This window comes from Stegostoma tigrinum, chromosome 2 (assembly GCF_030684315.1).
Source record: "Stegostoma tigrinum isolate sSteTig4 chromosome 2, sSteTig4.hap1, whole genome shotgun sequence".
In the NCBI taxonomy this organism is placed as follows: Eukaryota; Metazoa; Chordata; class Chondrichthyes; order Orectolobiformes; family Stegostomatidae; genus Stegostoma; species Stegostoma tigrinum.
The window spans coordinates 81,693,686-81,705,933 of NC_081355.1; the positions used below are offsets into that span (position 1 = coordinate 81,693,686).

The 12,248-nt window shown below is 39.1% G+C and overlaps 1 protein-coding gene across 7 annotated transcripts in view; it reads left to right on the forward strand.

Moving 5' to 3' along the window:
• ica1 (islet cell autoantigen 1) overlaps nucleotides 1–12,248 on the forward strand; it is a 122,798-nt gene that overhangs the window by 70,870 nt on the left and 39,680 nt on the right. For all 7 annotated transcript variants that reach the window (XM_048522380.2, XM_048522400.2, XM_048522362.2 and 4 more), the window contains one exon: nucleotides 7,345–7,445. In XM_048522380.2, coding sequence (XP_048378337.1) covers nucleotides 7,345–7,445 — 101 coding nt within the window. The remainder of the gene's footprint in view (nucleotides 1–7,344; nucleotides 7,446–12,248) is intronic.

The window sequence follows — 12,248 nt, forward strand, 5'->3', positions numbered from 1 at the left end:
ATTTAAAATTTGAGAGGTGTGTTCAGAAGCCTAATACTGTGGGGAAGAACCTGTTCTTGTATCTGTTGGTACATGTGTTTTAAGCTTTTGTCTTCTGCCTGATAGAAGAGCTTGGAAGAGATTATGATCGCAGTGGGGTGGATTATGTTGGCTGCCTTCCTGAGGCAGTGAGAAGTATAGGTAGAGTCAGTAGATGGAAGGTTGGCTAGCGTGATGGACTGGTCATATTCTCAACTCTGTGTGGTTCCTTATGTTTCTGTGTAGAGCAGTTTGTCATACCAAGCCGTGATGCATCCAGATAGGCTGTTTTCTATAGTGCATCTAGAAGTGTCTTTTATAGATCTGCTGAATTTCCATAACCTGTTGAGGAAGTAGAGACATTGTTGTGCTTTCTTCACTGTAGTGTCAATATGAGTGGACTAGGACAGGTTGTTGGTGATCATCACTCCTAAGAACTTGATGCTCTTGACCATCTCCACCTTAGCACTATTGATGTAGACAGTGTTGTGCCCTCTACCTTGCTTACCGAAGTCAATAACCAGCTCTTTCATTTTTTTCTGACATTGTGGAAGAGATTGTTATCTTTATACTACACCACCAAGTAATCTATCTCCTTCCTGTATTCTGTCTCATCATTGAGATTTGGCCAACAACGGTGATGTCACTAGCAAACTTGTAGATGGAGTTAGGATGGAATTTGACCACACAGTCATGAATGTACACAAAGTACAGTAGGCAACTGAGTGCACAGCCCTGCTGGGCACCAGTGTTGAGGATTATCAAGGAGGTGCTGTTGCCTGTTCTCACTGCTTGTGGTCTGTGGGTCAGAAGTTGAGGATCCAGTTGCAGAGGGTGGAACAGAGACCTACGCCTCAGAGTTTAGAGGTTAGTTTAGTTGAAATTATGGTGTTGAAGGTGGAGCATGAATAATTATGCAGGAGCCTGACGTAGGTATCCTTGTCAAGATGTTCCATGGATGAATGGAGGGGCAGAGAGATGGCATCTGCATGTGTGCATTTATGCTTGTGTGTTGCTGCCCTTATTTTTTCTGCCCCATTCAATTGGGCCACCACGCTCAATGCAGTTTGGATTTTGGAAACTGTCAAAAGTTCATTAGGATAATTGAGTTGAGATTGTTGGTTCCATCAGATCACTTGATTACCAGGGGCACCCTGTATGTAGAAGCTACATTCATTGTAATATTGGGACTGGTCTTTGGAGAGGAATAAAATCGTAAACACCAAAAACATTTGCCAGCCATTCGTTTCTGAATATCACCTCCTGTTGAGATCCGATTCCCATATGTCCTTTCCCCTCTTTTGTGGATGACCTTGCCATGATGAGTAAACCATTGGTTTCGATGCATCTTGAGTGGATAAAAACCCAATGCTTTCCTAACTGCAAAGTATTATAATGTACAACACGCTTCCATAATGCAGGAACATAGTGAATATTGATCCTTCCAGGTAACTGAAGTCGTGCTTGAGAATATCAGCATGTTACACAAAGCATGCCCAAACCTCAAGTGACACAATGAGACTTTGACCATGGTTCAAGTAGGTCACCAAACAACAGTCCTGATACTTTTGCTATTTCTAAATAATATAAGCATCTTTTGATAATCAAAAAACACTGCAAATATTGTAACTTGGTTAAGTCTGCATGATGATATGGTTGATGTCATTTTCACAAGTTGCACATTTGTGAAATGAAAACCCTTCAGAATTATAGAATCCCTACTGAAATTGCTGGAGAAATTAAGCAGGTCTGGCAAATCTGTGGAGCGAAAGCAGAGTCAAAATTTTGGGTCCAATGATCCTTCAGCACATATTAACCGAATATCTAGGAGAAATGATTAGCTCCCCTTTTGTTTATAACAAACATTGCATGTTACTTGTCACTATCTGCTTAAGCCTGGAACTTGTCCAGGTCGTCTTGTATTTTGATATTGGCTACTTCATTAGCTGCGTCGTTGTGAATGATAGTGTACATTGCACAACCATCAGCAAACATCCCCACTTCTGACCATATCGTGATAGGAAGGTCACTGATAAAACAGTTGAAGGTGTGTGTGCCTAGGACTGAACTTGAGAAATTCCAGAACCTTTGTCTTTGAGCTGAAATTATTTACCTCCAACAACACAACCGGATTCTTTTCTGCTGGTTGGAGTCATACCTAGCACACAGATTTTCCCTGATTCTCATTTGACTTTTTTGCTCGGGTTCCTTTAATAGCAAAATCTGTCAAGTGCTTCTTTGTGTCTAGACCAAGGCTGCAAAGAGGACAAGAGGTGCATGGCAGTAGCAGAACTCAAACTGAGCATTTGTAAGTTGTGTGAATGCTGCTTGATTGCACTGATAATGACATTTTCCGTAACTTCTGATTAGACGTGTGGGACAGTAATTGACCAGCATGGACTTACCCTGCTTGTATGGACAGTATATGCCTGGGAAACTTTCTACATTGTTTGGTAAATGGAATTTGTTCTAGCTGTACTGATAGATCTCGGCTGCATTGAGCTAGATGTGGAGCATATGAGGCATTATGCCTCTTTCAGCACTGCTTCTAATTCCAGAGTGTGAATAATTTACGGGAGAAGAAATGACCTCAGTGGACCAATACCAAATCTGGACTGGAAAGACCAGTGCCAAAGATTAGTGGGAAAACAGTGATGAGAAAAAGTTGAACAGTAGGCTTCCTTCAGAGAAGAGATAGTTTAGATACAATCCTGGCATATTCCCTCAACAAGGTAAGGTAGGATAAACAGATCCAGAGCTTACTGGGTGATAATGGAGATAGGAATTAAGCTGATGAAGAAATGGCCTTATGATGGTGTGCAGTAGAAAACACAATTGAGAAATAAGGTGAATATGAAAGGTTCAGAAGAGAAATTAGAAAGCAAACAAGAGTAGCAAAGGGGGAATATGAGAGAAGACTGGTGACTAATAAACATTAGAATCCCAAAGCCTTTTATAGGCTGGGTAAGTACATAGTCAAAAGGGTGTTACAAGGAGGACAACCAGTTGGGGTTCTCAAAGGTGATTTACACATGGAGATGGGGCATGGCTGAAGCATTAAATAAATATTTTGCATCTGCCTTTACCAAGGAAGCAGATCTAACTCATGGTGTCAGAAGAAGAAAACCCAGTCACTACAAGGGTTCAAAATTGGTATGGAGAAAATATTGAATAATCTATTAGCATTTGGATTTGACAAGACATCAGGACCAGGTGACATGCATCCAAGATATTGAAGGAAGTGAAAGTGAAAATTGCGGAGATTTTGACTCTATCATGTCCACTGGAATAGTTGCCAGAGGCCTGCAGAGTTGTAAATGTTACACCATTGTTCAATAAAATGTTTGTAAGGAGAGGACTAGCAATTATAAACCAGTCCAGTTTAAATTCCATAGTGAAGTATCCTCAAGAAACAATAATCCAGTCTATAGTTAATAGTCACTAACACATACGGATTAACTTGGGAGAACCAACAAAGATCTCCCAACGGCAATCATGTTTAGCTAACTTGCTGGGATTTTTTGAATGGGTGTCAAGAAGATGAGCTGATGCATTTTGGTAGAAAAGGCAGAGACTGTACAGAATAAACGGTGCTATTGTAAAGGCTGCGCATGAGCTGAGGGACTTGGGACTTGTGTGCATAAGCCACAAAATGTCAGGACAGTTGAAGAGAGCTTATTAAAACATACAGTAGTATCCTAGCTTTTATTCATTGTGCCATAGCGTTAAGGAGTGGGGAAGTAATGCTGAATTTACATAAGACAGTAGCTAGACCTCAGCTGGAGTGTTGCGTATAGTTCTAGACACCATGTTTTGGGAAGGAGGTGAACACATTTGGCAGAGAGTGAAAGAAGTTGACAAAACGACACCAGGGATGAGAAAGTTCAGTTATGAAGATAAATTGAAGAAGTTGGGACTCTCTTCCTCGGAAATGAGAAGAGGATATTTGATAGCAGTTTTCAAAAATCATGTGAAGTCTGGACAGAAGGAAGAGTGAGAAATGGATCAAGTCATAAATGGATCAAGAACAAGATGACACAGATTTTGTGATATGAGAAAATAAATTCATGCAGTAAGTATTTCAGGACTGGAATAAACTGCCTGGAATTGTGGTGGAAGCAGATTGAATTGTAGCATTCTAGAGGACAACAGATGATTATTTAAATAGAAATTATGTTCAGGGTTATTGGGAAAGAGTAGAAGGACAGATTCAGTTATGATGCTCATTCAGACTCAGGATGTGCTGGATGGTCACCTTCAAAATTGTCTAATTCTGTGATTTCTCCAGTACCGAAGCACATTGTACCCAAATACATGCAATCCTGGACAATATTCAGGCTTTGACAGATAAGTGGCAGAGAACATTCATGCTTAATAGCTGGTAGACAATGATTACTTCCAACAAGAGAGACTCCAATCATTTCCCTTTAAAATTGGATGGCATTAACATCAGTGAAAACATCAGTCCAGAAAGTGAACTGAACAAGCCATACAAATATAAGAGTGAGTCACTACAAGTTCAGCGGTAAGTATCTCATTTTCTGACTCCTCCAAAATTGTCCACTATCTATAAGGCACAAGTTAGGAATATGATGGAATAATTTTCAGTGCCTGGATGAGTGCAGTTTTGACAATATAGAAAATGTTCTAAAACATCCAGGACAATGCAGCCACTTGATTGGCATTCAGCTTGGCAAGTGTGGACTGCTCATCATTCTCAGCAAGTTGATGGGACATCCCTAACTATTGAGGAGAAATTATTAGATTCACTGTTGGAGATGGTGATTGCGTGACACTTATCAATCCCAGATTGAAGGTGGTCCTGAACATGATGCAGTTAATTAAAAACAGCAGTGATACATTTAATGAAGGGGGAAAAGCTTGCCATTAGTACTTCTGTTAATAAAGAATCACAAAGATCAATGTAAAAGCATGTGTAAATTATTAAGTGCAGAAATAAGTGCATAAAACAGTTACATGATTGTGGATTGTTCTGTGACTGTCCAAAAAAAATAGTTTATCTAAGGAAAAGACAGCTGTAATTCCAATTAGCACAAATTTGTACAGTATAAAGTAATGTATCAAAAATAACATAAGATGAAACGCTGTTCCATTATTGCAATGGTATTGTGTTGACCTGTCTGATGACATAGTATACATGGATAATCAAAGGAACAAGGGAGGAGGTAGCCTTGCTTGTATTTTGCTGCTTTCAATTAAACTGTAATTCTGTTTCCATTAGGGAAATGATCTCTCTTTGTCTGTGATACCCTGTTATTTTACAGTCATGGATAATAATGTCAGTCATGCATTTGATTGTCAGCACTGGGTTGATTTATGTCTTTGGAACAGCAAGATTTTCTGACAGTTTACTCCACCTTCAGAGCACGTGCTTAGCCAGAATGAAGAAACACATCCATTGCTATCAAATGGCCTTAATACATAATAAGTCACTTATTTTTCCCTTATATTGTAGCAGACTGAGCCATTTGGAGTTTAATTTTTCATTTCTTATCATGTTCATTTGTTTTTGTACAGTCAAATGAATGTATACATTGCAGTCAAGAAAGTTGTAATTGTTTGCTTTACTCCTGTTACTACACTCTATCCTTTTCATATTCCTTTTCTATTGATCCTTTGTAAAGTGAAAGTCCCCATAGCCCCAGCGTCTGCTTTCTCATTAGAAAGAGATGCTGGTAAGTCTTAGATAACAATCACTTTGAAGCGTAGCACTGCAAGAGGAGTTCGAGCTGTAATTTTATCAAAATTCTGAACATAAAGTCAGTGATAGAACCAGAACAAATGACTAGACAATAAAATTTCATTTAAATAAAAACAGCATTGGAGGAATTCAGCAGGTCTGCCAGCTTCTGTGAAGAGAGAAACAGAGTTAATGTTTAGAGTCCAATGACAACTTCAAAACTGGGAATAGTGAAACATTTCGCTGACTAGATGTAATCAGAACAAGTTTGCACTGGAAGCTGAATAATTTTGTTTAAGATTTCAAAGAAAATGTATAGTTCTGCAACAAGTTCTGAGTTCTGGAACTTGTGAATTAAGTTACAAATAGCTATCAGTTGTTCACAAAAAAACTCGCACACCTCTTCACATACATGCTCTCCGTCTTTCTCTGTCTGCCCGTGTCTCTTTCCCCCCACCCACCACCCAACACAGTGGAGAGTATTCAGAAAAAGAAATCACTTTCTGACCAAACCAATGATTGTTCTTGAAGACGACAAGTGGATCGATGATCGGAAATTCTTGCGTGTGTCTCTACTTACACTCAGTTGTCTCAGATCTTGACAGACACAGGTTGATCAGGAACTACAATATTGAGAGGTTCTTACAGTCACCCTCTTGGGAGAACAATCGGATTTCTCCCTAATTTTGTGTCAGAGTTCTTTTTGCAGAAGCAGGAGAGACCAGCAGTGGTGGCAATGTTCACGTGGTTCATGTCTCCATTTAATTCTGATCAGAAGCAACTTGCCAAACCCCACACCTTTTACAAGAAAACCATAAAACTCTGACAGGGGAAAGATGAGAAGTGAATCCATTCAATTATCTCAAGTTGTATGATCTCGAAGAAGCCTTGTGGAGAAAAGATTTCCGATGTCCCAAAGAATTTGCAGTGTATTTTTTTAACCTAATTCAAATCTCTAGGTATAACATAAAATAGAAATTTTCTGCACAATCTTTTAAATCTAAATCCTCAAAGAAATATTAAATATGAAATGGCCATAGACATTTAATTCAGGGGGACTCTTGGAATGAAATGCAAGTGGGAACATGCAAATACTAATGAATGTGGCCTGAAGGTAACTTTTTAACCTATTATGGATGGAGGGCTGGGTCTTATAGTTCGTGAACAAATAGGAAGCTGTCCAGGATTGGATGATTGGCACTCCCATCATCAAAAGTTTGAAGCCCACAGAGGAAGACCAACCTCTGTGGTTCAGGTATAGATCTTTTAAAGAAGGAAAAATTCAGAAATAGAACAAAGGCAGAGGTAGAGAATTGATAGATGGAGGGATTCTGTATTAGGTGGAAGATGGGAGATATTAACTGATGAAAAGGATGATGAATAAATGTCAAAAGGATTAACAACGGGGCCACTAAAATTTTACTTTCACAATTAGATTTGTATACAACGTATCTCCGGCCAAAATATGTTCTGTCAGACAAAAGCATTTTTTTTGTTGTTGAATTGATGTCAAATATATTACTTGCAGGTTGATGTAACAAATTGTTTGACCGTAACATGTAATTTAAAGTTAAAACATTTTGTGAATGCCATATAACTTAAAATAATGAAACTTCTGTTTGTAGGTTTTGCAAGGACCTGTAAACAAATTGATAGAGCAAGCATCACAGGAAGACAATGATGCAAAGGTTGACATGGCAAAGGATGCATCTGAGAAGAACGATGAGTAAGTTTCAAAAAAATCATTGATATGTTTAAAGAAAAAGAGACAAAGTTCAACTGAACTAATTATAAAAAAGTTCATGTCCGTATTGATATGAATGATGGTTTTTATGTTTGAAGGGAAGGATTCAGCCTCAAATTATTCATGATGCCAAGTTTCAGCCCTGTGGTAAAATTACAGGCAGTGAAATTACTCTCTTAAACAAATAAGCAACACAAGTGCATTTGAGCCAGTGAATTTACTATTTCATTACATTTCTGAATATGCACGATACATTCCCAGCCTGATTTGCATTCATGCCAGGAATATAGAAGCAGGAAGAGGGTTGGATTTCTTGTGTAGTGTATAAACATCTTAAAGCTGCATGTAAACTTGCCTGGTGTTGGCAAATTAGGAAATTCTCATTTTCTCTAGTGTGTGCTCTGAGGTGAGTCCCTTGATAGCACCTTCCAAACCATGAGTTCTATCACCTGGAAGGGTAAGGCCTCTGAAATGTAGGAACACCACCACTTGCAAAATATCTTCTAAACTGTTTTGTAACAAAATGGCTTTGAGAGGTTACTTGTCAAGTATCGTTGACCTCACTGATGTATCTGAGTCTGTTACTTAAGACCGGGGATTCTACTCTAGCAACAATGACAAAATAATTTTATTAATTGTTCATGATGACAGTAGAGATTGGAGGCTCGAAAGGTTCTGTTAAAGGCTTTCCGCTGTCTGATGTCATTGTAGTATTGATTACTGTCCTGTTATGTTTGAGATCAGAATCCTTGACTTTGCATAAGACATATTTTCTGTTGCTTCTTTCCCTATCGAGATACAGCAGCCAATCCATTCTTTATGCAGTCTCATTCTGACAGGTTTGAGGATGCGCTCAGAAAAACTGCATGCTGTGCTCAAGTTTATCTTTGCTCTGTCTTTGTCACTTTCCTGGCTGTCGGAGCCACGTCCTAGCAGATATTTCTTTGCAAAAGTGACAAAACCACATTGAGCCATTCAGCACAGCCAGCTAACAGTGAACTGTGTTAAAACCAGTTTGCAACTTGCCTGTTTGCTCTTTCCAAAGTGTTACAGCAATCTTCAGACAGAATTGACTTCTTAAAAGCTCTAATCAAAGATCTAAGCAGTTTCAGCATATGAAACATTTTTCAGTTTACGTGAGATTTCTGTCAAATGGTCCTCATGGAAGTGTAAGTGAATTGACCCAAACATTCTGGCAGGGCTGGATTTTCCCCTCGAGGTAGGAAACAGGTTGGCTTTGTTTCTGGTTCATGATGTCACACCTCGGGACAAACAGTCACTCACGTGATTTTTTTTTTTCTCCCTGCGTTAGTCAATTATTAGCCAGAGAGTAGGCTCACTGTCAATCTCACTCTGCAAGGGGTCTTAGTAGAGAAGGAGCAATTCGAGGCCTTTCAGATTGTAAGGCCATCAGGCTGCAATGGAAGGTAAGTAACAGGAAATGGCCTTTAAAATGAATGTTCGTTGTCGCCAAATTTTTAATAACTTTAATCAAAAATAGATTCAGCAATTAAGCCACTTTAAGGGAGTAAGGTGTCCCGTGTTGAGGAGAACTCCCCTCCATTGGTGGCCTATGGTTGCTCCTGCAACAGGCAGTTGAATGGGCCATCAAGGAAGCCACATTTAGGTCTCAATCACCTTCTTTCTCAGCCCTGGCGGGATTGAAAACCTAGTTTTGCAAAACAATAATGAATAACAGGAGTAGGGGATTTGACTGATATAATTTGGGGTGTCAACTTCATTCTGCTACATTCACCCATTGACTCCCTTGTTGAACAAAACTCTACCAAACTAAGACATGAATATATTTAATTACACAGCCTTCACTGTTCTCTGGAGAAGAGAATTTCACAGATTAACCACCCTGTCAAGCACCCTCTTGATCTCTTATGTTTCAACAAGATCACCTTTTTTACTGTTGAAAATACCAAAGGATACATGCCTAACCTGCTTAATCTTCCCTCAAAATAACCCATTCATCCCAAGAGTCAGTTAAGTCAACCTCCTTTTAAACTGCTTCTTACTTTTTTATCCTTTCTTAAGTAAGGAGATCAAAACCATACGTGATCTTCCTGGTAATGTAACCAAAGCCCTACAGAGCTGAAGCAACACTAATCTTTGCTTCACCTGCATGATTTTTTTTTTAATCATTCATGCACCACGATACCCAGATGCCTGTAAGTGGTAAATTTCAGCAGGCTATCCCGTTTACATAGAATGCTGCATTTCTATTTCTCCTGCAAGCATGGAGATATTCACATTTTTGCACATCGTACCCCATCTGTCAGATTTTTGCCCACTATATTCTAATTGCCCGAGATGTTGTCACCAAGACTCTGCTAGTTAATGATGACAAAGATTTATTTAAATTTTGAACCAGATAGGTTAACTCTGATTGGTCAAGGCATTGCCCTGAGAAATGAACAAATAAATGGCTGACATCTATTGTGCTGAGTTGAGATAGTTCAGCGTATACATGTTCTTTATGCCTGCAAAGAAAGGGGCCCTGTGTGCTATTATATGTAACTTCTGGAACACTGCGAGCTCTAACCCTAAAATTGTTTGTCAGCACAATTGTTTGCTCACTCCGGATGGTATGGCATATTATCCAATTGCAGAATCACATTTAATGGTCCATACTGTGTTGACTTTTATGCTGGTTCTGGCCAGTTAGGTATAATCTGTACCTTCTGTGTTGTCAACAGCCAAAGTGATATGCTGTTTGATGTGATTTGTTTATCTCTACCCATATGGCTATACCTAGCATCCCATCAACACTGAAATTCATGTACCACGTTACTCAATTGTATGATAGGCAGAACAACCTTTTGGCTTGTTGGCGGTATTTTGTTAGTAGGAAATGCCACTTGTGTTGCTGCTTCATTCTAACAGCATGAACATAGAACAATACAGCGCAGAACAGGCCCTCCGGCCCTTGATGTTGTGCCGAGCAGCTTCAGCTGTTGCTCAAATTTGACATATTTTTCCCCCAGGATGATCTGAGGTGGACTTATCATTTTCCAGGAGCAAAAGCAATGGCTTTGTGCCTGTTCATGTGCTGTTTTCTTTTCTGATGTACAGTGAGAAATGGGCCCAAGCAGTTTGCCCACCTTACAGATTGATGCTGGAATTGGATGCTAAGTCCTCCTGTGGGCTAATGACCACCCTGTTCAAATCATTACTCATTCTTTGTGTACCTACAAAGACATATTTCCTATGAAACCCCTCACAAAGACGTTTATGAGAGTTAGGCCTGGTGGGAATCTCACGGCAGTGTAATGTATTTGGGCATCATTAAGCAAACGTATCATTTCTCAAGTTGAATGATTGCCGATTGTCACAGTGGTGGTGGGTCTAGATTGCCATGATGTAGCACTGCAATACAAATGTCTGTGGCTCCCCTGCATAATACATCAGTGAACAGTCTAACAATGCTAAATGATCACGTGAATGCTGCATTTAAATTAAAAGCATGTCCTGTATGTCTTTCACAAATGTGAAGGAATCCTCCATTGTGCATTGTGCTCAAAATTTTAATGTGGCCAGTTCATGTTGTGTGAAACCAGTCATAGATAAGATATGGCATAAAAGGATGTTTGCTTTTGGCAATCCAGAAATATACAGATGTAATGAGTATTGGGGGCAAACTTCATTATATATAACATTCGGCAGTTTGTTGCTCTTACACAATTCAAGACGAGCCATTTTTAGCATGTTTGCACATGAATTTCAGTCTCTGGGATGTGAGGTATAAAGGCCGATCATATCACTTTGGATGTTTGCAACAAGCAAGGTAATAACCATGCCTAATCATGCTCGCAACAGTGTCCAACATTTAGATGTGATTTCATGATTTAGACAACATTTGCTAGTAATCTCTATAGTTCAAAGAATTACACTGACAATAAATTCAGTGGCGTTAGTTGGATTTACACTTTGTGTACTTGCATGTTTTGAAAGCTACAAATGTTAATAAACAGACCCCTGTTACTTACAGGGAATTTTTTTGGGGGAAGGAAAGATGGACTGTTAATCCAGAGACCCGGATAAAATTCTGGGGACCCAGATTCGAATCCTGCCATGGCAGATGGTAGAATTTCAATTCAATGAGATATTTTGAATTAAGAATCTAATGATGACCATGAATCTATTGTCGATTGTCGGAAAACCCATCTAATTCACTAATGTCCTTTTGGGAAGGAAACTGCCATTCTTACCTGGTCTGGCCTATGTGTGAATCCAGACCCACAGCAATGTGGTTGACTCTATCTACTCTCTGGGCCATTTTGGGATGGACAATAAATGCTGCCTAGCCTGTGATGCCCTCATCCCATTAATGGATTTTAAAAAAATAACTGAATTGAGAGATGATACCTGTGATAATTTGTTTTATAATAAGTAATTATTGTCATGGGAACACTTGGATTCTTATGGTTGGTTAAAATTATTGATTTCATTTCTGTTAACAGACTTGTGTATTCATTTTAAAGGTCAAAGTAGTTTTTTTCAAGAAAAGCTGCGACTAAAGATAAATGTTTCGGAAGATATCTGTAGTGATCATCACTACGGTGCTTACAAAATTGAAATTTTAAAAGGTACAAAGACAAATGGTTCATTTCAGAAGTAAAGATTCATTCTAGCAGAAGGCCTGTTTTTTAGTCGCAAATGTCTTCAGGCTAAGAGTTGGACAGAAATCTTAAGCTGTCTTTAGAATTCAGAGAGAAAGTTCAGTGAGTTAGCTTGTGTCTTGTGTCTCTAAACACAAATCGCATCTGGTCAATGTGC